General features: G+C 39.8%; 1 protein-coding gene across 3 annotated transcripts in view; it reads left to right on the top strand.

Moving 5' to 3' along the window:
- MTMR12 (myotubularin related protein 12) overlaps nucleotides 1-16,169 on the top strand; it is a 32,520-nt gene extending 16,351 nt beyond the window's left edge. For 2 of the 3 annotated variants that reach the window (XM_017811205.1, XM_017811206.1), the window contains 9 exons: nucleotides 250-325; nucleotides 2,605-2,711; nucleotides 4,844-4,968; nucleotides 7,615-7,693; nucleotides 9,315-9,385; nucleotides 10,421-10,593; nucleotides 11,304-11,471; nucleotides 12,248-12,409; nucleotides 13,408-16,169. In XM_017811205.1, coding sequence (XP_017666694.1) covers nucleotides 250-325; nucleotides 2,605-2,711; nucleotides 4,844-4,968; nucleotides 7,615-7,693; nucleotides 9,315-9,385; nucleotides 10,421-10,593; nucleotides 11,304-11,471; nucleotides 12,248-12,409; nucleotides 13,408-13,983 — 1,537 coding nt within the window. In that variant the 3' untranslated portion in view covers nucleotides 13,984-16,169. The remainder of the gene's footprint in view (nucleotides 1-249; nucleotides 326-2,604; nucleotides 2,712-4,843; nucleotides 4,969-7,614; nucleotides 7,694-9,314; nucleotides 9,386-10,420; nucleotides 10,594-11,303; nucleotides 11,472-12,247; nucleotides 12,410-13,407) is intronic. The other variant, XM_017811207.1, reaches the window with a different exon arrangement.
- Nucleotides 16,170-25,282: the final 9,113 nt, after the last annotated feature.

The following is a 25,282-nucleotide window of genomic DNA, read 5'->3' as shown; positions in this document are numbered from 1 at the left end:
GAAAGACAGAGGAAAGTTGCAGGGAAAATAATTAAGAGATCAAGATTGGAAAAAAATACCTTGCTCAGCTGAAAATAAAGGAACAGCATTGAGGAAAATATAATTGTCTGGTTGGAAAGATTATTGTAGCAGTAAGAATGAATATATAATTAGCATGTGGGCTAGAACACTCACCATCATTAAAAAAAGGTTGGATATTGTTCTTTGTTTAATTTTTAAGACCAATAAACTCTCCTTTTGTTATCTTAGGCTGCCTTTGTATTTTGTTGTTCCCATATGCATTTCTGAAGAGAGTATCTTGAAGTATGAAGGCAGAGGCATTCCTGTAAGTATGTGCATGGCTGAGGGTAAGAAATCTTACTGAGATGGCAAAATTTCAACTAGCATTTCAGATGTGACTGCATATTATTTCAGAACTTGTTTCAACAGCTTACATGTTGAATATACCTGGCCATCTACTCAAGGGAAACAGATGTTGAAAGGAGAGGTGCTCGAAGTATTCTATATTTCACTAAACTGGGTAATACGTAGCAAAGACATAACAGCAAAATATGTATTTACTATTCACAGTTCCTATTTTCTTACATCAGATGTCAATTTTCCTATAGACTACAAATACTACTAATCCTTCTGTCCATCAGCCTGTTTTTCATGAGGCTGTACTGACTGGCATCTGACTGGGGCAAGATGTAGGACTTGAAATACTGTTTGGTTGTTGAGGTGAAGACCATGCATGTAAGGTGAAGGTGAATACCTCCAGTTACCTGGCTGGGGTGCTGGTTAATGGTATGGCTGTGATGATGCAGTGCTTTTACAAAGTCAAGTAACCCAACTGAAAAACTAGTTCTACCAGTCCAACAGAAAATGAAGTTAAATATACTGGTTTGCACCCTGCAGCAAGCTGGCTTTTGCTTCCTACCTTGTAGTTTAAGAACCAGTAAGACTGAGTAGATGGAAACAAGGAGGAAAGCAATCTCACTTGTAAAGTCTTACCTTAGTTGCTGCATGTCCATCAGATTTGCCAAGGAAACCCATGTTCATTTCATGCCTTTAAATTAATTGGTCCATAGAGAAGATGGTACTGTATTGTCCTGACTAAAAGTTCGGTTCAATTTGTCTCAGTGTCAGAGATATATTACACTGGCTGTAACACACAAACAGAAGTGTTTTCGCTTGTTGATTTGTTTTTTGTTTTTTTTTTATTCCATCTTACATTCATAGAATCACTGAATAGTTTGGGTTGAGAGGGGCCCTTTTAAACATCATCTAGTCCAATCCCCCTCTGGAATGAACAGAAACATCTTCTAGATAAGGCTGCACAGAGCTCTGTCCAATCTGACCTTGAATGTTTCTGGGGCATCTACCATCTCTCTGGGCACCCTGTTCCATCCAGTGTTTCACTACCTTCATTGTAAAAAGTTTCTTCCCTGTATCTAGTCCTAAATCTACCATCTTTTAGTTTCAAACCATTACCCCTTGTCCTATCACAGCAGGACTTAGGAAAAAGCCTTTTCCAGGTTTTCTTACAATCTCCCTTTAAGTAATGAAAGGCTACAGTAAGGTCTTCCAGACCCTTTTCTTCCCCAGATGATCAGAGGGCTGGGGCACCTCTGCTACAGAGACAGGCTGAGATCACCTTTGTGTCTCTCCTCTGGACCTGTTCCAACAGGATGGATGACAGCATTTGTAGCTCTTGTCCACTGTTCAGAGGCCTTGTAGAACTCTTCTCGTTATTTCCAAATTACTTTTGTGAAGGTAGTGTAAAGATAGCTTGACAATATTAAGGTGGTTTGAGAAGGCAGTGAAAAGACAGTATAGTAATTTTTTTCACGCTTGATGATTGTGAGTTTCCTGCATCCTTCTGAGTTGCTCCCCTTGCTTACTGTGAGTTGGTAGCAGACCTTCAGCTTCCCAGTTTGCCCTGTGTGATATTCCTGTTCAAAATGATTCTTACTCCTCGCTTCAAAACAAGTTTAAAGATGAGCTCGAGAACTTCAAGGAGTAGGTGTGAGTCAAGAAATTGTGTAAAGAGAAGTAAGAAGCTTTGAGGACTGATTTGCTACAAGGAGTACCTGGGACTAGGCAATCTGATTCGGTTTTGGAGTGTTTAATTTTTATTTCATATGCCTAAATGACCCTTTATGCATAGTTCATGTGGAAAGGCATATCAGTGCATCTATTGTGAGTTATCTTAAGGCTGAACTATAAAAAAAACCCTGCTATCAATATGGAGAAACTGATGGATGAAATATATAAGTTACTTACAAGTGCTGTCTTGCTGTGGCATATATTCCAATGTATTTTGGCCATGCACTTTTTTTTAACCTGTGAGGGCAGTTGAGAAAGTAGGGTTTTTAGGTAATCTGACATTTTGTTTCCTTGTGTCTGTGTAAGTTTAAAACTTCACTTAAGACTTGCAAGTGGTAACATGGTGTACTGAGGCATGTAATTTTGGTGCAGGTGTAGATTTGCTTCTACTGATGGAGCTTTTGAATACATCAAAAACTCAGTGAAGCACAGCATAGAGAAATGTCTTGTGTTAAGCCAATATCTTGTATGGGACAATTTACTAATTTTTATCACCTGATAAACGTCTTTCTGCAGATTTGGTGTTGGTCTTGCCATAATGGTGCTGCTCTTCTCAAAATGTCTGCATTTCCCAAAGAACAGGATGACAGCACTTCACAAATGCAAAAAGCCTTCTTGGATGGGTCAGTAATAGCTATTCTGTCCACAACACTTTGCTTGGTATGGACCTTGCTTCTCTTTTTCCATATATGCTATATCTTTTAAGCTTTCACACATCAGGAAACAAGTTCTAGATCTGAAAGTAGTTTTCTGTAGTGGAATGTGTTTAAGCCCTTGACTCCACGGCATTGGTCAGTTGTGCAGGACTGGAACTTCACTGAAGGCTTTTTTGTGGAAGTATGTATATATACCTGAGTAATCTCTCTACAAACTATGGTGTGTTATTTAGGACAAGCAGCACCAAAGCCTGTAGGTGTTAAGTACAGTTGAAATATTATTAACTGATGGGCTCAATTCTATTTGCAAGTGGGAAAAATCTAGACTCCATCTCTAAACATGGATTTGCAAGCTGAGTTTTTAAGACTCTGCCATCTTCTGAGAACTAGGTTTGTGTTTTTATAGACAAAGTGATCTAAAAATCTCTTGAGACAGCCTAGCAGTTCACTGCTGCAGCTTTCAGATGTGAAGCCAGACAGTGCTTTTTCAGGTGAGGCAGTGAACTGAATTAGTTTAGCAGTTTGAAAAATGCGAAGTTTAATTTAATGGAAGGAGCACAGCTGCCTGACTGAGAGTTACAGTGATGATTTGTTGCTTTCAGTCTTGGCTTTTTTAACCTGTTGGGTGTCCTGGAGAGAACTTCTCTTAGCAGCCAGCTTTTGATCACTCATATGTACAGTCTGTATGTTCAACATCAGCTCCCTGCTCCTCAAAGATGAAAGGCCTGTTAATCACACAAAACTAACAGAAAATATCTTGATTGGGTTCTTAAAACCTCCTTTGTTTATAAAATTAATTATACTTGCATAGAAAAGGCTTTTGACTCTTCCTGCAGATTCTCTAATGCTTCTCATGTGAAATGGGGAAGATTACAAGACTTAGAACTCTAATGCCATTTCATGATGCAAAAATAAGTAAAATTATACTAAACTGTTACAAGGTATTGACTGATACTTTTGTCCCTTTTCTGGAGTCATTTGAACTTCGGCTAGTATTGCTGATTTTTTTTTTTTTTTTGCTTTACTGCTCGTATCTAAAAATATATATACAAAATGTCCCTGAGGGTGTGTTAACGTGCTGTTGTAACGGTAGTTGCAACTCAGGCACAAAGCAGGTGTTTACAATTAACAGCTTATCTTATTGAAAAAGCTGTTCAGAGCCAGATCTTCCAGCACAAATTGTTTACTTCTTTACTACTTCACTTGGAAGAAGTATTGTATTTAACCAGTGATTGCTTTCCCTCAGTTCTTTGATCTGAGGCATGTTCCAGTAGGTCTAGTAACCTGTGTTTCTGATGTGGATGCCTGTAGTTCTCACTTAAAACAGGTTTCTGTGCTACAGCATACAGGAAACAAAGCACTCTGTCCTGCCTGGAAAAGTGCCCACAAGGCTTCACTTCTGAACTATGAGCTAGAGCAGCTTTTCCCAGGTCTTGACAATAAAAAGCCGGCATGACAGCAGACGTATTTACTAAGCTGATGTTCATCTGAGCTCTGGAACCTGAATGAGAGGGGATGTTCTGGGTCCAAACCAAAGCTTCATCTGGTCTGATATTTTTTCCTCTCCTTCAAGGGAAAAAAATAGCAGATACCTAGGGAAGTGCAAGGTATATTGTCTTGTTTGTGTCCAAATTTTCTTTTACTCATACGTTTCATTAGCAGACCTGGCAACTGGGTATCAGAATGTAATTTGGTTGGTAGAAGTCAAGAGAAATTGTAAGCTTCTACTGGGAGAGTTGAGTGCTTCTATCCATCTTTTCTTTCTGGGTTGATCTCTAGTAGCCTGCTAGTAAAGTGATTTTGGTGTGTCTGGTGAAGATAATCAAATAGTGCTTACAATGTTTGTAGCTGCACAAATAGGCATGAATGTAATTTTACTGGTGTAACAGTTAAACGCATCAAACCTTGTTATAAGCTTGTAGGCAAGCTTTCAGACAGCACTTACAAATGCATGGATGCCACTAGCTTTCCACGGTGACTATCTCTTGATATTACAGCTCTTTCCCAAACCATCCCTATTAACTTTGTCAGTGATAATAGTTGCTGCATTATTTGACTTGTGAAGCAGAAGGCTTTAATCTCTTAATGATTTGATTTAGAATCTATAAGACAATTAGCAAACCTCCCTATGAACTCCTGAAGGTGGATGACTTGTCAAGCAGCCTTCCATCTCTGCAAGATATCCAGACTGCATATACAAGATTTAAACAGCTGTTTTTGATAGGTAAGTTAAATTTTAAAGCAAAGCATAACAAGGCTGTGCCATGTCTCATGAATGCAGTCATTTTTACAGTGTCTTGCTTTTGAGGGTGGTTAAAAGAAGATTTTAAAATATGTAACTGAACACTGTGCTTATGTCTGGCACATTAATGAAGGTTTGTAGTTCTTAGACTTAACTACCTCTTGCTAAGCTGTATCTGAAAATGACTGACTTTTAAAGAGGGTGTCTGTTAGTTGGAATACACCAGCTGGAGTGAAGTTCATAGGAGAGATTTTTCCAGTCTTCTGTGGTCCACTGAAGTTGAATGTTAAGTGTCAGCCTTTAACCTTTGTGCTATGTTAAGAGTTGAGTCTAAATGCTGATTAATTTTTGCCCTGGCTTTTGTTGTACATTAGTCGCATCTCAAAACATGATGGTGCTTAAATTTCGTACACTTGAAAGGAGTAAAATGGGATCCATGAGAAAGTGTACTCCAGACTTACAGGCTCTTTTTTTTGAGACTCTTTAACTCTTCTGCTATCATGAAACAGTACTTTGACCTCACCTCTTGACATGAAGAAAGTTCCACTCCACTTTGCAATATGAGGTATTTGCCACAGTTTTGCACTGAGGATTTTGTCCAGAATACACTGTCAAATCCACAGTGAATCTTAAGAGCTAAAAATAAATACCTATCTGTTAATGAAGTTTCTGGTAACTCACACCCTTCTCCTATATCCTCCTATATGAAAAAGGCCAAAGCTTGAATTTAAGTCATTTAACATCTCTCAGGAAATACTGCATGTTTCAGTGATGTAATTGTATTATTGTCTTCTATTGATGCAAAAGGGAATGTGTTAAAACTGCAATCCACTAAGTGTTTTTGTCTTATGGCTTTTAAAATAAGGTTTGTTAGTAGACTGTACCCTACTGAATATGGCACTATGCACTGACAGTCTGAGAAGAACATTCTGGTAGCGTTTTGCAGACGTACTAAGAGCTTACAGAATTTTACTACCTCTTTGCTTACTTTTAAAGTCTGAACATGTTAACCATTATTTGTGTCCTGTACATGCTCAGCTAATTTGATTTAGGTAACTTGACCTGGCCATGTGCACTCACAGCCCAGAAAGCTAATCCTGTCCTGGGCTGCATCCAAAGCAGGGTGGGCAGCAGGTGAGGGAGGGCATTCTGCCCCTCTGCTCTGCTCTGGTGAGACCCACCTGCAGTGCTGCCTCCAGCTCTGGGGTCCTCAACATAAGAAGGACGTCAAGCTGTTGGACTGAGTCCAGAGCAGGGCCATGATGATGATCAGGGGGTTGGAGCCCCTCTCCTATGAGGGCAGGCTGAGAGAGTTGGGGTTGCGAAGCCTGGAGAGGAGGAGACTCCAGGGATTCCTTATAGCAATGTCCAGTACCTAAAACTAGTACTTAAAAGGACCTAAAGGAGATTGGAGAGGGACATTTGACAAGGGCATGTAGTGGCAGGACAAGTGGGAATGGGGAGGTTTAGATTAGGTATTAGGAAGAAATTCTGCAAGGTGGGGAGATAGATCAAAACTGCGTATAATGTGAGGAGAGCTCACTAGGGAGCTTTGAAGGTGCGTTCCTATGCGTTTTTGGAGAACTAGTTTCTATGGTCAGGGTGAAAGGAATTGGGGAAAGGAAGACTTTAAGTGTAATGAACAGGGTAGAGGGGCAGAGGCATGGAGGTAGAACAGCTACAGGAACAAAAGAGGTATGTACCTGTGTCCTTGAGGATCATAGATAAAAGATGCAGAACAGACACAAGTATATATGGCCTGGAGTTAAATGTTGGAAGTACACGGAGAGACTTTTGGGAGGTGAGCAGTTGCACAGAAACATGCAGAACCGAAGCTATCCTGGGAAGGAGTGAAGTGTGAGACGTATCAGCAGTTTCTCAGTAGTAGAACTGTCACACCTTGGGCTTCAAGATTTGGCTTATGCAGGAAAGGTAATGTATTCTGGTTTTAATTGACTGTATCAACTTGTGAGAGCTTTCCAATTTCTGTTTACTGGCTTTGATAGAAATAAAAGCAATGGACACTTAGGTTGCATTTAAAAAAACTATAGAAATTCTTGTGAAATTTTTAAGAGTTTAATGAATTTATGCTATGGTAATTTGCTTTCCAGTTTGTTAGCTGTTGCTTTTTAGGTATTTTCATGCCTCTTCAGTTGCAGTGAAAACTGTTTAAAACCTTCTTCAGGTAATTTTACATTCCATGAGTTTGTGTAACCTACTTCTAAAACCGATTGACATTTCTGGCTCGGAGGGTAATGACTTTCAAAATCCAGCCTCCTTATGTTAAGCTTTATATAGATCATCATCTCTGAATGAATTTATTTTCTTGTCCTTTCACATTTTGTCAACAGGTTTACTTACCTGGTTTGATTGCTATGAACCTTCAGCATACTTTTTCTAAAAGCTTATGGTGCTATAAAACTTTACTGGTGTTTGTAGGACTACTTTATTTCCTCATTTTAGTTATAAAGTGTCAGCTTTAGCAGTGATTGGTACTTGCTGCCTCCTTGGTATTAGCTTGTTTTATACTGGTTCATAACTGAAGGGTAATACCATGAATGGCTGTTAATTAGCACTACATATATGTGAATAAACCAATTTTTGTTTTGTTTTGGGTGTTTTTTGCAGATAACAGTACAGACTTCTGGGCAACTGATGTGAAATGGTTTTCATTACTGGAGAGCACAAACTGGCTAGAGATAATCAGGTTTGCTATATCCTCAGCTTTCTGTGTTTCAAAATTGTTGATAAATGCATTTGTAGTGGATTTTCTAGCTGGTTTCTTGAAATGTAACAACATTCTTTACCACCAGTAGGAAAAAAAATTAAGTCAGACTTATGGTCCCACTTATATATTTTATTTCTGCAACTTGAGACAGTGGTTTTTACAGTGCAGGTTTGTGTAAAGCCTCCCACAGTAAAGGATGTGAGAAGCAGGAGATCATTCCAATTACAATTCTTCCAGCAAACCTATTAAAAATACAGATCCAGTAATTTTTCTCCTGCACTAAGTCACCCTCTTTCCAAACTCCAGAATCCTATTTGTTTCTTGCATGAAACCTGTTCCGTGTTTCTGACTAGCCTTGCCATTCTTCTCTGTACTCTCTACTTCTGCAATATCCTTTAGGACGGGATGAACTGCAGTGTTCAAGATCTTAGCCCACCAAAGATTTATAAAATGACAGTTGTTCTCAGTTTTGTCCCCTTCCTGTCCTGATTGTTCCTCAAGTTCTTTTTTCTTCTCTCAGCAGTCCACAGTGAGTAAGTGTTGGAATGGTGTTGGCTAACTGAAGGCTTGTTATAGTGGAATGTTGAGGAGCTTTATTTGTTTTCAGTGTTGCTTTGTGCTAGCTCTTTTGTCTGTCAGTTTTTATTCTGTGGTCAGCTTGTTACCATGAAGTACTTCTGTAGTCAGCTCCAGTCCCTTCTAGTCTTAATCAATAAATATCAGTAGTTATCAATTCATTAATTCAGAATTTAAATGTATGTTTAATAAGAGGTTCTAGCGAAGACCATGTGTTGAGAAACTCATTGACATAACCAAGAGCACAAGTTTAAAGTGTAAGCCAGCCCAAGTTCCTATCCTTAGGCTGTTTTGAGACTGGTCATTTCCATACTTGGATCCAGTTGCTTCCTGGATCAGCCTGGTCTTGGCTCTTGCAGTTTGTAGGAATGCCTGCTCAGCTGTTCTAGATGCTAGAACAAAGAATCTGACAATTCCACTCTTAGGAAATTAACTGTCAGCTTCTACTAGTGACCTAAGCAGTTACAAGAACCCTAATTTGTGTGCAGACTTTTGCTAGGAATAACCAACTTGAGGAAGATTTATATCTAGAAACCAACAGTGTTACATCTGTTTTTGTGATCTTTAATTCCACTGATTTTTCCTTGTGTTATGATAATTCTGAATAAATTTTGTCAGTCCATTTACAAGATCTGATTGCTCCTCCTTCCCTCTGCCTCTTAAAACCAGATTATGGAAGAAATGTATTATGTAGTACATTAGAACTTAAATTGTGGTGACATTGACTCTTTCCAGAGTAAAGATCTGGCCCTTAGCAGTTGTAATACTTCAGTGATGGCTGCTGTTGGTCCAGAATGAAGTGTTTTGTGTAACGACTGGAATTGCATGATCAGTGGACAAATAAGATGCTCTTGAAGCTAAACAGTTCTTCATTTACACAAGCTGAGCGTGGGGTTTGTGTTTTAAAGGAATAGTCAAGTTTCAAGTATGGCATTCTAACCCTGTCTAGGGGAAACTAATGTAAGAAACTTAATTGTAAAAATGCTATGAAAACATTCCCTTAACTTTTCTTGTACCACAACAGGAGAGTCTTGAAGAAAGCAATAGAAGTTGCTGAGTGTCTTGAAAGGCAGCATACAAACGTTCTCCTTATAGGTAAGAACTTAATTACATTGTCCTATATATTTTTTTTTTTTAAATTTATTTTGATTCATTTCAGTTACTTAAGCTGTAAGGTTATAGTTACCGTAGGGACTTGGTAAAATTCATACAGTATTGAAGCACTAGACCCCTAAATCTCTTATGCTCCTGGAAATGCTTCTTCTAGTTAAAAAAACCTGGTAAGTATAGTTCCAGGCTAAGAGAAATATGATGTGAATGAGAACTGCTGATAAATTCGCAGGAGAGCCATGCATAAAGAAGATGTAGCATTCCTGCTTCCTAATTTATTTTATTGAAGGTCTCCCAGACTCTTTGCTATACTTTGAGGGAGGGGGACCATATCTACACAAAGGACTAGTAATGTGAAAAGTTTGTAAAAGGACTTTTTTGTGTTCTAGATACACACTGAATACTGTGTAGTCTCTTCATGAAAAATAAATGAAAGAATATGCTTACTGTACACATGTTGAGCAGTTTGTTTTCTTAGATTAAATAATCACACGGAAAACCAAACCTAATGTTAACCATTAAGTTACTCTTGGATTGGTAACTTAGTTGGTTTTTTCCCACGTGTTGCCATTTGAGAAACCTGGCACAGAAAAAAGGTGGTTTTGGGAGGCAGCTGAAAGGTGAAGAATGCATGTTGCATGAGGAGGCAGTTTCACACCTTGTGGAAAGACGCACGGAGGATAGCAGGGGTAAGGAGGGATAGCTGGACTGGTGTGTGTGTGTAGTGTGTGAGACTGCAGAGTGCAGGCGTCTGAGTTATAATAGTAAAAGCTTGGGGTTTGCAGGTTTTATTGTCACAGTATTTTCCTAGGTTAAATGTAGAAATAACCTTACACTTTTACAAACAGAAGTACTGGAAACGTGGATTAACTCCTCTGATGGTGTAACACTTGCAAAAAATCCTGTTTCTCTGATCTTGAAATACAATTTTGTTTATGCTAAGATAGCAATGCATTGCTTTTTTACACAAGGTTTTATGAATGGCTTAGTAGATAATATGGTTTCTGTTCTCTTCTGCAGAAGAGACTGCTACTGATCTGTGCTGTGTGATATCTAGTCTGGTTCAAGTGATGATGGATTCATACAGCAGAACAAAGTCAGGGTTTCAGAGTCTTATTCAGAAGGAGTGGGTAATTGGAGGACATAGCTTTTTGGATCGCTGTAACCACTTACACAAAAGTGAAAAGGAGGAGGTATGATTTTATTACATTCCTTGCTTACTACTTACGAGTTTACTCAATGTAAGGAGGAATTTAGCTGTTAGTCCAGAAGTTACTGTTACTCAGGATCTTTTGTGTTTTGTTTTATGGATTGATAGTTTTACTGTTTTTGCTGTTTAGAGGTCAGCAATGTCTTTAATGGGAAATTTTATATTTGTTCTCTTTAATTTTGTAGCCTTTTGAAAGTCATGTATCTTCTGTCCTTGAAAACTGTGTTAAATGGCAGTAATCTCCGTAGAAATAAGTCAAATGAGTTGCCTATTTGTCTTACATCCAAAGATCAACTTCTGCTGTCTTGCTAAACTTTGCAGTCTCACCTCTCCATGTTTGTTTATATCTTGGGATTAGATCAGATGGCTATACAGAATGGAAATAGTAGGTGTAAACTGATCAAGAATTGCTATAAACTAGTTTTGCTTTGCCAACGTTAATAGGCTGCATAGTGGCATCTTTCAGATTCAGGGTAGGAAGGGCTCATCTCATCTGTCAACAGTTGGCCCAAGGGTAGCTCAGATGATACTTCTTCAGAGCTCAGCCAAATGTATGTGCAGCAGTTCTGGAGTTAACCAGGCTTCTTGCCTTAAGACTTGTATTTGGAGACACTAAATACTGTAAAATAAATAGTGTCCATGGTGGAACAATTTTTTTTTTTCTGAAACTGATGCAATATTTTCTTTACTTAGGCTCCTGTTTTTCTGCTCCTGCTAAATTGTGTTTGGCAGTTGGTACAACAGTATCCTCCAGCATTTGAGTTCACAGAAACTTACTTAACTGTCCTGTCAGACAGCCTCTATGTGCCTGTTTTTAGCACTTTCTTCTTCAACTCCCAACATCAAAGAGACACCAGTACGGTAAGGGTTTGTTATTTCGTGGATGGAGAGTGTTGAAGAACAAGTTTGACTAAGAAGCAGGGAAGACTCAAAAAAGCTAATTCCCTAGCAGCACCTCTTTTCATACTTATCAAAGTGAGTGAGTGTAACTTTGGCTGTAAGGAGTCGAGTTCAGGACTTAAAAGTTTATGATGACAGAACGGATCTATTACTTCTCATGTGTGGCTGTATTTTCATGTTTATTGCTCTTCAGTGAAAACAGAGCTCTTTAACCTAAGAGGAATATCTGGCTGTCCTTCAGAATAAGTTATCTATGAAATTCTTGTGTAGTATTTTCAGTTGTATTCCAAAATCAACATTTCCTGAATGCTGATTTTTATATTTGGTTTATGCTTTTCTCCAGCCTAAGAATCTGGAAGCAATGGAAGTATCCTCTGCAAGGCTGCACAGAGACTAAAAAAAAAAGGGAACACCGCCGTCTTTCATAAATAAATTGTCGACCACAAAATCTAAATAAGTAGCACTGCATAACTGCAGTGTCTAACATTACCCATGTTTGAAGAATCTGTCTCATGCCCAAGTTTGAAAACTCTTTTTTTTTTTCTTAGATTATTTAACCTTATTTTCAAATGTGAAAGTCTAATTGCACTGTTGTTCAGTAACTGAACATATAGAAAGAAAAGAGCATTGTTGCAACTCTCTAGCCTCTTCTCTGAAAAGCCAGTTTCTTAATTTCACCTTGACTTGGTCAGAATTCCTTTCTAACAGTATTAATTGTAACCTGTTTGTTTTGGCAGAGTGGTGAAAGCCTCAAGACACAAAGTGGTCCTTTCAGATTTCTTACCGTGTGGGACTGGTCTGTGCAGTTTGACCCCAAGGCCCAAGCTTTTCTGAACAACCCTTTTTATGCAGAGAAACCAAAACCAGATAAAAGTCAACGGAAAACTGCACGATTCAAAGTAAGATATGTGCTGCTTAACTTTTTTTTGTAAATGATAGAAATATTTTGCACATCTCCTATTTCAAATTTACTCCCAGTGGAAGTGTTGGTACGAAGGTGGGGGTTTTTTAATTGATAAAATACATGTACACCTCAGACTCACCTGGATCTTAAGAACCCAATTTGCATCCACCTCAGTTGTAAATAATTGTTTTACAGCAACTATTCATAGTCATGAAGTTAAGGGCTTTTTCTTCATACTTTTATGCAAGTATAGCGGTAAGTCATGAGATTTAACATTCAGGTTAGTTACACTGGCATGTTTGAAGGGAGTTTATTTTGTTGTTGCACGGACTACCTAACCAAAATACATAGCAGGTTTATAATTGCCTCCCTAATTTTGTCTGAGTGTAACCGGAGTGCATGTGTGCACTCAGAGAGGGAGTGCAGCAAAAACTGTCTGGGGTGTGGAAGATTATGGGTGGGCCACCTCATTACTGGAAAGTAGCACAGACTCAGGAAAAAAACTGAGCTTGGAGTTGCCTCTTTCAATTGAAATTTCTCCCTTGGTTAAGTTCTCTACTGTACAAAGCATTCTTGAGTGAGGCGCTGCCAATATGATCTACAGCATTAATCTCTTATGGAGAGAAATGCAATAAGGAACCACTGCATAAGCACAAATCAAGTGCTCTTGGATTTGTGACTAGCTTAAACTAAACAGGGAAGTTTGTAATACTTGAAAGGATTTGGCTTTTTCAGAGAAGATTGCTTTATCAGTGTTACTTCATTGCTATAGTTAGTGCAGGGAAGGTATCTGGCAATACTGAGCGTGCTCTGTGAGGTATTTGGTGTATTAGCCGAGAGAACAGTTTAAACACAGCCACTGCTTTGCCATATGGTTGAAGTGACTATTGCTTGCAAGTAACTTCTGAATACAAGTTTTTCTTCCTCTTAAAGTTGCTTTCTGAAGTCCCATCAATACTTATCTCAGTATTTCTCTTTTCTTTCCTCTTAAAGCATCAACGGCAACTTTCTTTGCCACTGACGCAGGCAAAGCCTTCCACAAAGAGAGGATTTTTCAGGGAGGAAACAGATCATCTAATTAAAAACATTCTGGGTAGAAGAATTGGCAAGTTCATAAATTCTTCAGACGAGCCTCCCAATAATTTAAGGGAGTTCTATGATAGCTGGCACAGCAAACCTGTTGACTATCATGGCCTTCTGTTACCTCGCATCGATGGCCCTGAAATCAAAGTGTGGGCACAGAGGTATTTACGATGGATCCCTGAAGCCCAGCTTCATGGTGGTGGAACAATAGCTATAACTGCCAAGATTTTGGACTTGATGGAGGAAGTGCAAAGCTTGCAGGTGAAAATAGAAGAAGAACATAGTCAAGCTGTTTCCGGAGACGTACATTCTGTTACCACGCCGAGAAATTCTGCCCGTTTGTCATCCTTGTTTCCATTTGCATTACTCCAGAGACAGTCTGTCAAACCGGCTTTACCCACCAGCACCTGGAAGGACTTGGAAGATGAAGATGACTTGGTCAGGAGGGATGACGAATTTCTTGATCTAAGTGGGGATATGTCATAACATGTATATAGATTACAGTATGGATTGTATGTGGCTAAGCTCAGAGTTTAAATGTTGTGCTGTATCTTCATGTATGGAACTTGAGCATCTGCAACCTGTTTAATGGGTTTGTGGGGTTAGAAAACCTTGATTGGAAAGAACTACTTGCCATAATTAACTGAGCATGTTTTGAACTTCTGTTTTACTCTAAAGATATTTATTGCTGAAACGTGTTTTTAGCATAGGCATAATAAAAACAGGAGTCTTGGCTGATGTAACCCTGTGGCCACTCCGTTTAAAAAAGAAAAACAACAAAAGAATACTTTCTGCTGTAAAGGTGGAATACTAAATGCATACCGCAACAATCATGCCATCTTAACATAACACCTCTTCCCCTTATGCTAAGAGTACTGGGAATGGAAGTACTGTGATGAGGAACTTAATACATCTGCATTTCCCCTCCACATAAAATAAACAGCGAAAGGTGCAACTAACTGTGCATTCACAGATGAACTTCTGACAGCTGAGGAATAAACCTGTGGTCACCAGGGGTTTTTTGTCTGCTGTTGCATCAACAGAAGTCATGTGCTTGCCCCCTCCCCTCTCACAGTGTTTTGTCTGTGTGATATCACAGTCACAGGTTGGCTGCTCTGAGCCCGTGCTTGCAGTCAGCTTAGGGTGAGATGCAAGAGCTTGATGACACATTTCAAGTCTTAGTGCTGCTGTGCTATATGCCCTTGCTGCCTTGGAATATTAAGTTTGCTGTTAATGTTAAAAAAATGGCCTGACTATGAGATTCTAATTTGCCACAAGTGGTTTTTCTCCTTTCAGTATAGCGAGAGTTTAATTTTTAGTTTCCCCCATGGATGCCAGTTGCCTTTAAGGCTTTCTGTAGCTTGCACTGAGACCCTCCACATAGCAGGGAAGACTCTTTTCCTGTAATCCTGCAGAGAAGCAGGATTTGCAGTCTGTTGCCACTTGCCATGGGTTGGTGGTACAGCTTATGAATGTGGCATTTATACCATAGGACATTCGCATCCTGTTGCTGGATGTTGTAACAGTACCTCAGTGAAAGAAGCCATAAAGAAATGCCTGTTGACTTGGATCTACTGTGTGTATGTTTATATAAAGTATTTTTACTGCAAATAATTGTCCTTTTTAAAGCTGAATATTATTTGACTGTCAAATCTATTTTGAACCCTTAAATTCTAGAATACACCAAGAATGGATTCAAGTCATAAAATCAGTTATACTGAGAGTTTAGACATTGAATAGTTTCTCTGTTCTCATAGGAGTTTAGAAATCCATTGCTGGAAAACTTAGCTGGTGGTTAAACTGTTGCTTAATTTGATCAGCTCGGTGAAACTGGGGATATTAAACTTTGTTACTGACTTATCACTTCACACTGAGTTGTATTAATGGATAGCAACAATTCATCAGCAGCCCTCTAAAAATAATTTTTCGTATGTTAAAGTAAATGTATTAATGGGGAAAGAGGGAGAGCTTGATGCAACTATGCCAAAAAGAAGCTTCCCAAGTCTTGATTGCCTTAAGTCTTAGTGCGAGGACAATACTTGAGTTTGTCGTGTTTTATTTAAAAATACACTAGTACTTATGCTTTCTTCTGTGATATGTATGATCTTACAGCTAGCACTTGCTAGAATGGGCTGTACAGCACATTTCCTTCAGACTTAGTTGTTGTAATTCATGTGACTCATGTATGCAATAATACTTTGCATGTTGAATGAGCAGTGTATTATTATGGTGAAAAAGTACTTGTCATTCTAAGGTCATTTGGGTTCAAGGGTGGGTTTTTTTAAACTGCCATTAGGAAAAAAAATATTAAAATGATTTTTCTATACTTTTGATCAAACTGTTGTAATATTTCAGTCATAAAGATTACGTATTTATATTAAAGAACAGATGTTGGACGTTTATTTGTACATAAGTTATCAGAAGTATATATAGAAGAGAAGCATATATCTGGAATTGAACATGGGAACACTTCTAACATAGAGTAAATACCATTGTTACCAGTTTTCTGCACTGAGGGATTGGAAATGTACTTCATATTTTTACTCCAGGCTTCTGTTTATACCTCTAAGTTTTAACACTGAATGCAAGCTAGAAGCTTTACAGGTTTTTACCTTCTTGTTATTTCCAACAGGCTGTTTGAAGAGTGTCAATAAAATATACTTTGAAATACTTGTCCTGAAATAAGAATGTATGTTTAAAGTCCTACTTCGCAAATGATGCATTAAATCATAGGCAGCTTGACAATCTGCAGTGACAAGGCTTTTCTGGTTATAACCCTGTTTTTACAGACTTTTACAGGAAGGAAGCTGTGCCGTTTTGACCTGGCTGTACTTACTGGAGAGGTGCTGTTGGCACAGGAGAGAGCAAAGTTCAGTGTAGTGAAGTAGGATGGCTGTAGGAAGTTACCAAGGTGATCTAGAAGCTGTCTGCTGAATGTCCGTATTTGGGGAGTTATTAAACAGTGTTTATTTCGGTCTTAGCGAGGTACTCCCCCCATATCCAGAACAAACATTGTTCTTACATTGTTAACTAAGCAACTTCTTGCAATCGCCACAGTGGGGTGTTTCTGAAACCAAATGCGTGTTTGAGCAGGGACTGAGAGGTGGTCACAGTGACCTGTGGAGTATGAATCAAAAAAATTCCACTTTTTTTCAAGACATTACAGATTACTAGCCCCTGCTCAAAGCCAGCACTTGGGCAAATCACACGTTCAAAAACTGTGCCACTTGGGGTATTTCCTAAAGCCTGTGCCAGGCTTGTTCTTGGAGCCCTGTACAACAATAGCTGGTGCAGCTGCTGCGGGTCATGTTGTAAACACAAGGTGTGCCTTTGCCTCACCCACTCCTTCTAAAGACCAGTGAGTGTACTTTGACCACTTGGCTTTGATTTAAGACTGTATTCACTATTGAAAATGTTCAGCTATTGATGTGTAGCAGATTGGAATGCACTTTATAAAGGTGCTTACAGCCAGTTTGGCCTCCTGATCTGTTGCTCCAGCTAAGGCTTTTTCTGTTTATGCTCAAAGCATGGAAGCAGAACTTCAGGCGGTAGCATAATACTTTCTGCTGAGGATTTCTTACAATGGATTAGTTTTGTCACACTAGAGGTCACCTTCATTCTAATCCTTAGCTGGAGACCTCATACACAGTATTTACAGCTTGGTACTTCCTTAGAAAGAGCTAGGTTTTGCATAAAACTATTTAAAAATTAAATAGGATGGACTTCATTTTCTGGGACAGGAAGGAGATTTGAATAGTGAACTTAATCTGAGTCTAAAAACAGCATTCTACATACAGAACTATACTTGTTCTTCCGCAGTGAATTGGGCAAGGTGGGGGAATGGAACCCTTCTTACCATCTCATGTCCTTTTCCTTGTCTTGTAGTAAGGTTAATGTGACAAATGATGTTGTCAGCATTTGCAGGATGAGAGAACTTGGTGGGATAGTAGAGTTACCTTGGAAAGGAGTGGACACAGAAGGTAAGGAGAGCTGACGTTTGAGCTGGTGAAACACTTCTATGGGGAGGGCACCACTATGTTGAACATAAAGGGAGTAGAAATGGTGTTGTTCAGGCTGTGTTAGAGGAACATGGTAGAGACTACACACAGTTCTGAGTCCCAGAGGACTTCCTCTGCTTGGGAGGTAAGTTTGACTTGAGTCACAGGTTTAAACTTGCTGTGGAGGCTGAGAAGAGGTTAATGGAGGACTGCTAATGTCTTGGCAAGTGTTTGTATTGGCAAGGGATGCCCGGTGCTGCCATGTTTTGGGCTGCTGTGGAGCCTTGCGCTCATGTGTGAGCCCTGTGAAACAGTAAACACTGCTGCTTGATTGCAGCATGTTACTCTGCGTTTGGTTTCTCTGTTTATTGTTTCAGCAATCCAGTAGAATGAAGTAGGTACTTCCCTTAACGTTATGCTTAAAGCAGGACGATAACCCATACCTAGGAATGCATTTGGAAACTTAATTTGTGAACACCAGAACTACAGGGTCTGATTTCCCAGGGCCTCGTCTTTTCTGGCCATACCACAGTTCCCTCCACTTTGTCCTTTCTTCTGGCATTTCCTGCCCTTGTTCATACAATAGCATCTTTAGTCTCCATCTGTCTCCTCTCTGTTCCTGACTCCTGTGCTGTACCAGCACTTCACATGTTTGTCACTGCTGACTTGCTGGACAAGACAAACTCAATGTCTTGGTTCCTGGGGGACCAAGTAAATACCCATGACTTGACCTGGCCAGGCCACATAGCCTTCAGACTGACTGTTGGAATCTAGTAACCCTGGAAATAATATTTTGTCAAAACGCATCAAAATTATCTGCTGGTTTTCCAAGCAGGTGGGTGGAGAGGCTATTGACGAGCTGCCCTGTGTGGTTACTGAGGAAATCAGAGTGGGAGAAAGGAACGAACTCCCCCGTGCCTGCAGCTCAGGCATGATTCAAATCTGCAGTTCTCGGGCTAAAAACAATGCTGCCCTCAAATAGGAAAATCTGCTCATTTACAGCCAGATCAGGTATCCTCGTTTTCTCAATGCAACTTTTTTTTTAATGTTGCATATTATCTGGTTTTGTGCTCTGAAATAAAATTTTTGTTACACTGTAGAAGCCAAAATTCAGGACATAGAACCACTGAGTTTCCTGGAAACCAACTGACATTTCTATGAGTTCTGAAAGGTCACTTACAATCCTCACTGTTATTATTACTCCCATCTGAAGAATGTGTCAAATTAAGAACAGCAAACGCTGCTAGAATTAATGTACAGTTTTGCTAATAAAGAGTGTAAATTTTCAAGTATTTTACAAATACTAGTGAGCTTTTAAATGTCAATGCTTTGTGGGCTCACTTTGCAGTCAGTGGGACTCATTTCCTTTTGTGTTTTAGAGACTTTTTTGAAGTATATTTATGCATGTGATGACAGAGAAGCTAATTTTATGCAGAGGGTGTAAGTGCTCATTGCTTCATGTTTTGGTGATGATGCAAGAAGATATTTCAACTTTAGCCATGACCCCAATTCATAAATCAAAACAGCATGCTCCTCACCAGCCTCCCTGAGTTCACCACACAGATGAACCCAGTTTGTTTCCTACAAGCCATTTCTTGCATTTTCCAGTTTCCCAACCCCGATTTTCTCCTGTGGGTTCGCTCTTAAAGAATATTTGTTGTTTTTCCAATGGCTGTTCATTCAACTTTGGAAAAGACTGGTTTTATACCTGCCAGCTATACTTTGTTTTTCCTGTTGCAAGGGGTGGTGGGAATAGCTGAAAGCGAGATGAGGAGTATTACAGATGACTCAACCAGTCTTCTCAAAGCACAAGGTCCCTCTCTTCCTTGCCAATATGGAGCATGGCAGCTCTGAAATTTACCCTGAAATAATAATTATTATTATTATTATCTGGAGTAAGTAAAATCCTCCTGGACAGCGTTTTTTTCCCAAACAAAAACTGCATCAAAGAAAAAGCAGGGTGGTAATCCTGATAATAGATGTATTTTCTAATGCAGCACATCTCCTGTAGTTTCAGTAGTTTCCTGTGATGGTTTGGGTTTGGGTCTGGGTCACACCCAGTGTGGGGCAAATGCAGACAGGTGCCAAAGGGGGTCCTGCTATGCACTGTTAGCCTCAGGTAGCTGCCAGCTGATTGAATGGAAATAGGTATTTTGCTTTTGTGGATTAGCTTTCTATCAGATCAGCTCATTTACCCAAATCACCCCATGAGGGTGCAGGGGGAAACAAGGGGAGCAGATGGTTTAAGGATGCCCCTCTCAACAGTTGGCCCCCAGTCAGAGCAGATGAGGTGGAAGGTGGAACCACAGGAGCAGAAAATTGCTCTTGATCTGCCATGTTGTTGAAAAAAAGATAAATCCCGGGAACCACGACTGAAGTGTGGCTAGCTGAAATGTTGTAAATAACATGTCCAGCCAACTCCAGCTATTTAACACTTCTGAGGGAAAAAAAAAAAAAAAAAAGAGAGAGAAGAAAAAACCACAACCCGAAACAGCTTTGCTTTGAGGCTGCCTGTAGAAGCCTTACAGGGTGATTTAAAGTATAGTTGTATTGGATCTGGCCTGTTTGCCATAGAAGGAAGGTAAGTAAGGAAACAAATCCAGTGAATTCAATCTGTGGCCATCCATTTTTGTTGAAAAGCAAAAATCATGTTCTGACTTGTAATCTAAAAACAACAATCGCTCAGCAAGTGATTTTTTGATTCCTGGGGCATTCCTGCTTTTCTCTTCTAAGCTCCAGCCACACATAGGTTAGCTGATCGGTTACTCCCCCACCCTCCTTTAGCGTATTTTACTTACTTTTTCTTTAGGTTTAATGCAGGTGATCTGCTTTGTCCATATGCCACCCATTATCTCTCTCAGGTGTAGGATATAGTACTCCACCTGATTTTCCATGGAAATTTATCTACCTAGTGTTGTTCCGAAGGCAGTGGCCCTTTTTATGGTTCAGATTGCAGCAGAATAGCTATCTGGCAGAGATGATGATGAAAAGGGCAAGTTACTGAAATGAAATACAGTAATAGTAAAACCACTACTCAGTGGCTTGGTATTAAGAGGAGGCTGCATGAATATGCAACCCCCTGGAGTTCTGAAGGTAATAATGAATGCTAGAAACAGCTGAAATACAATTACCAGGGACCCAGGCTGACTTAGGCAGCAGGAAATGACCGAACATAAATGTTTTTTTATAATCTTTGGATCTTATTAAAGTAATAATAGCTCTGCTTATGCTGGCTGCTGACATTAATATTCTGTCTAGGCTGATAGACATCCTTCCCCCTCCTTGAACGTTTTCCCCCTCAGTTATTAATATACAACCTGCTGCCTTCCAGCTCTAGCCTCATGAGGGAAATATCTCCCCAGCTGCAAAACAGAGGGAAAGGTTGACTGACATCTCTGCATTTGTCAGAGGACCATAGTAAATGGCTGTTCCCTGCCAAGAAATTTCTTTTTAAAAGTTACATTCAGCTAGTAAAATAATATCTGGGTGTATCAAACCAGAGTTGAAAAAGCTAAATTTAATTACAGAATTGGAAAGGAATTCTTTAATACACCTGAGCTCTTTCAAGTGAGGAAAGGATGATTAACTCTTTCCATGGACATGTGAGGGAAAAGAAACACTGTCTGGCTGTCCCCCTGCAGTCCACGGAGGTCCATGTGGGAACAGACATCCACCTGAGGACCCCTTGCTGGAGCAGGTGGATGCCCAGAGGAGGTTGTGACCGCTTAGGAAGCTCATTTGTTATATGTTCTGCCCTGCCCTGTTGAGGAGAGGAGTGACAGAGTGGCCTTGGTGGTCACCTGTTCTCCAGCCAAGGTCAACCCCCCACAAACACTTAAACAGTTGTGCCCTTCAACAGCATCTGTTCGACTGTGTGGGCTGTTTGAAAGCTTTAATGGTGAGAATTTCAGTCCCTTTAGGTATGGCTGAGTTTAAAAGATGTTGAAAATTTATTTCACACATCTGTACTAGCTTTTGTTCAATTCATTTAACTATTGATCTGCCAGTAGGTGGCCACTCTCACAGGACAGTCTTGTTCAGTTAAAACCACCCACTGATTGGTATTTTCCAAGTCTTCTGAATGTCTTCCTGGGCCTGAGAAGATATGTGTTGCATTAATAAGCCAGTTGTCTTGGTGTGGCCATCACCAAATCCTCACTGCTGAGCCATGGAAGCCCAAGCATTCTGTTTCATACTGGGGCAGGGAATAGCCTGGTGGCTTTGTTGTGCCAACTCAGTCAGATTTCCGAGAGGTATTTGATGGCAGTGAGGAGCATGAAGTGGAGAATTGCTCTATGGAGAACTGGTAGAGGAGATGCCTTGCAAAAGGGCTCTTGGGTCAGGTGCTGGCTGAAAGAGCTGTGTTTGAAGAAGCTGTCTGCCTCTAGCTCTTTGGTTTATACCGTGCTCAAACAAGAAGGGCTTCTTATATTTTTTTGCAAACAAACCAAACTGCGTCAAAGATACTTTATTCCTAACTGGAGCAACTTATTGGACACTGAGCTGGCCAACTGCCCAGATTAAGAAAGATCTCTTCCTGCGGAAGGGAAACTGTCAGATGAAGCAGAATTAGGAATCTTGCTGGGTTTTTTATTTTTGTCAGTTGTGGTGGAGAGACATAGTAAAAAGCCTACTTTGAAAAAGTTTTATCTATCTATATATTTTCAAATTTCAGAGTTTCTTCTGTGCAGCAGCATCTTTCCAATATGATCTTGCCAAAGATGGTAAAAATGGTATCTTCTTCTTTAAACAGTTTTGGTCCTCCATATTCCATGCCATATTTTGTGATATTAATGGCAAAAAGGAGTCCCTCCTACAGTCAGCCTGGAGCACACCTTCATAAAAATTATTTACTGAAATTTTCACTTCTGTTGCAGTAGAATAGCTGAGAGCAATGTGGCCTTGTGAAGCATCAAAAATAGTTCCTGCCATAAAACAGGATGTTAAAAACACTTGGCACTTTGTATTAACCTTGTATTAACAAAGACTAACAAACACATGTTCAAATATGACATTCATATCTGAGGCCAATTTACAATCCTGGGGTCATGCAGATGTAAGTAGTGCTTTGGTTTTGACTGCAGGATGTTTAGGACTGATGGTGAGGTGCCAAGTTGGTTCTCCAGCTCCAGGCTGAGTTTGAAGCTAGGAAAACAGAACCTATTTGATTTAAAGAAGAGGGAAAGTCCAAAATTTGTGGTTTGGATTGAGGTTTTTGCTTTTTGGGGGGTTTTTTTGTAGCTTTTGTTTTGGGGGTTTTTTTTGGTTGTTTTTTTTTTTTACAGAGCTGTGTTTCAGAGTGGGACCATGCTTCCAGGATAGGGAGTGCTTTCTTTGCTTTGGCACAGTGCCTGGTCCTGCTCTCCTGCTCCAAGCAGTGCGAGATCACCTCACTGGATTTCAGCCACAGGTGTGTTTTGGCCACTGAGGCCAGTAAAAGCTTAACTGTCTTCTGCTCAAGCATTTGTTCCGCAGAAACACAAGACTTGCATTTGTTGTTCCATAACAGGCTATGAAAAATGAGACTGGTTTTATTCTGGGGGGAGTTTTTAAGGATTTTTTGGTTGGTTGGGTTGTTGTTTGGTTTTGGTTTTGGTGGTTTTTTTTTTAATTTTCTCTCTGAAGGGCTTAACTGTGTAATAAATGGCTGTTAATTAAAATCACTGTTTTATCCCTTGGCAAAGGGAATTAAGCTGGTGCCTGAGTAAACATTAGGGAAAACACTTAGTGAGAAAAGACCATACATACACACGGAAGTAGGACACCTTGATGCAGATGGCTGACTCATCAGCGTGACATATTCTGTGTTAAATATGGAAAGCTCAGATGTCATTTGCTGTATGTCAGCAAGACAGAAGGAGATTTATTTTTGTTTGTTTCTTCCAAAGATGCCTTGTAAACCAGACAGAGTTCTCGACTGACTGTCTGTGCAGGTGAAAACACTGATACACTGTGCAGCTTCCCTCATTCCCCACTGCAGCCATGGGATGCATCCCTGTTGTTTGGAGGTTTCTGGACCATGCCAGGGCAACCTTCTTAGGCTGCTGGATGTATTTCTATTACCACTCACCAGCTGGGTTTCTCCACTAACCTTTTGTTTCTAACTTCCATCTTAATTTGTGACTGGCAATAATTTAGCTGCTAATCCTTTTTCATTTCTCCTCCCTGGGGCAGTCACTGGAGTCCTGAAAGTCTCATCCTGGCTTCACTGATGCAGCTTATTGCCATGAGGATCAGGCTGCCTCCAGCAGCTGTGGAAGGCAGATTTTTGGGAGGCTCAGGAGATAGGCTCTGATGTGTAGATAGTGCTGCAATCCCATCAGCACAGGATGGTCGCCTGCATTGTCATGGCTTGGAGTTATAATGTAACAGTAAATGTGATTCAAGAGGAGAGGAAGGCTTCTTCTGGCCTGTTCAAATATAACATTTGCAACAACTTATACCTTTAAAAAAAAAAAAAAGATAATGCAAATGTGAGTGGCCTTTGGCAAGACAGCAGTTCATGTAACTGAACAAGTGATGCAAGCACTTTTTCACACTTTCTTTCCTTTTCCTCCCAGATATAGAAAAGACTTTTGGGGAACTAATCTCATGCCAAGTTTTTCAACACAGTTTTTGTCAGGCTCACTAGCTGTCACTTGGTGCTTGCTGCATGCCTGGGCATGCAGAGAAATGTACCCAGCTGCTGGTTCACTCTGGAGTCAGCGAAGCATTTGTCTAGTAAGTCCCTTCCCCATACCAGCATCCCTAGAAAAAGAGTCATATAACATTTCCAGCTCTACTGTGTAATTCTGGTGCTGTTTTAGCTCCCTTTGGCTTCACTAGTGAAGTTTCAAATCCCCCATATTCTTCCTTAATCTAGTTTTCAGGGAGAAAATATAGTCCACTCACAGGCAAAAAGATGAGCATGCTATAGATGTGTAAGGCTGATGGTAAAATTATCACCTCTTTATGAGTTTTCTGACAGTTCCTGACTACTAATCAGGTTCCTGCTCTCTTTGAATCCACTGTGATTGCTACAAATACTAGTTTTAAAAAACAGGAGACATTCTAGAATCCCCCTCCTTCTGTGTCTCATGGTTATATATTATACACCATCTTGACTTAGTTCTGTGCAGAATGTCTTGTGTTTGGTGCTACATTAGTACACAGAAGGAATTCCTACACATTTGTAGAAAATTAATCAACTCTTAAATGCAGTCAGTGCTTATGAAAATGTACTTATTCGACTGCTCAGCAAGAAGTTTTTAAATAACTGGCTAACCTTAGAAATAACATTGTGTTTTAAAGCTAAAATGCTCATCAATTTCTACGATGCAGGTAACATTTTAAACAGCCTTTGTTCCAATCATTCAAATTATTATTTCAATTTGAATTAAGAAGGTGGTGCAGTGTAGATAGGATCCCCTGTGAAGAGGTTTCTGTTTGAATAACAGCTCTTTTGCAGCCCATTTATATATTTGCATAGAAGGTAAAGTGCTTGCCGGTGAAATCTCTTTAAAAGCCATCACATAGAAATGATATAACCATAATACCAGTTTTCAATACCGAAGACAGATATTGTTTCACAGATATAATCCAGTGCAGAATTAACCACCCCAAAAAATCAGTTCACTTGTTTTCACCATTTGTGGACCCATTCACAGGGATAATATTCTCAAACTTTCTGCCTTGCGGTCAGAGGAGGCACCTTGATTACAGATTGAAACAGAGAGGTGGCAGTGCTGTGGAGCTGAGCACTCCATGCTGCTGAGTGGGGAGTCCAACTTCTGAATTTCCCCAGTTAA

The sequence above is a fragment of the Lepidothrix coronata genome, unplaced genomic scaffold, assembly GCF_001604755.1.
Source record: "Lepidothrix coronata isolate B3197 unplaced genomic scaffold, Lepidothrix_coronata-1.0 Scaffold31, whole genome shotgun sequence".
Taxonomy (NCBI): domain Eukaryota; kingdom Metazoa; phylum Chordata; class Aves; order Passeriformes; family Pipridae; genus Lepidothrix; species Lepidothrix coronata.
This window is presented reverse-complemented; position numbering and strand designations above follow the sequence as displayed.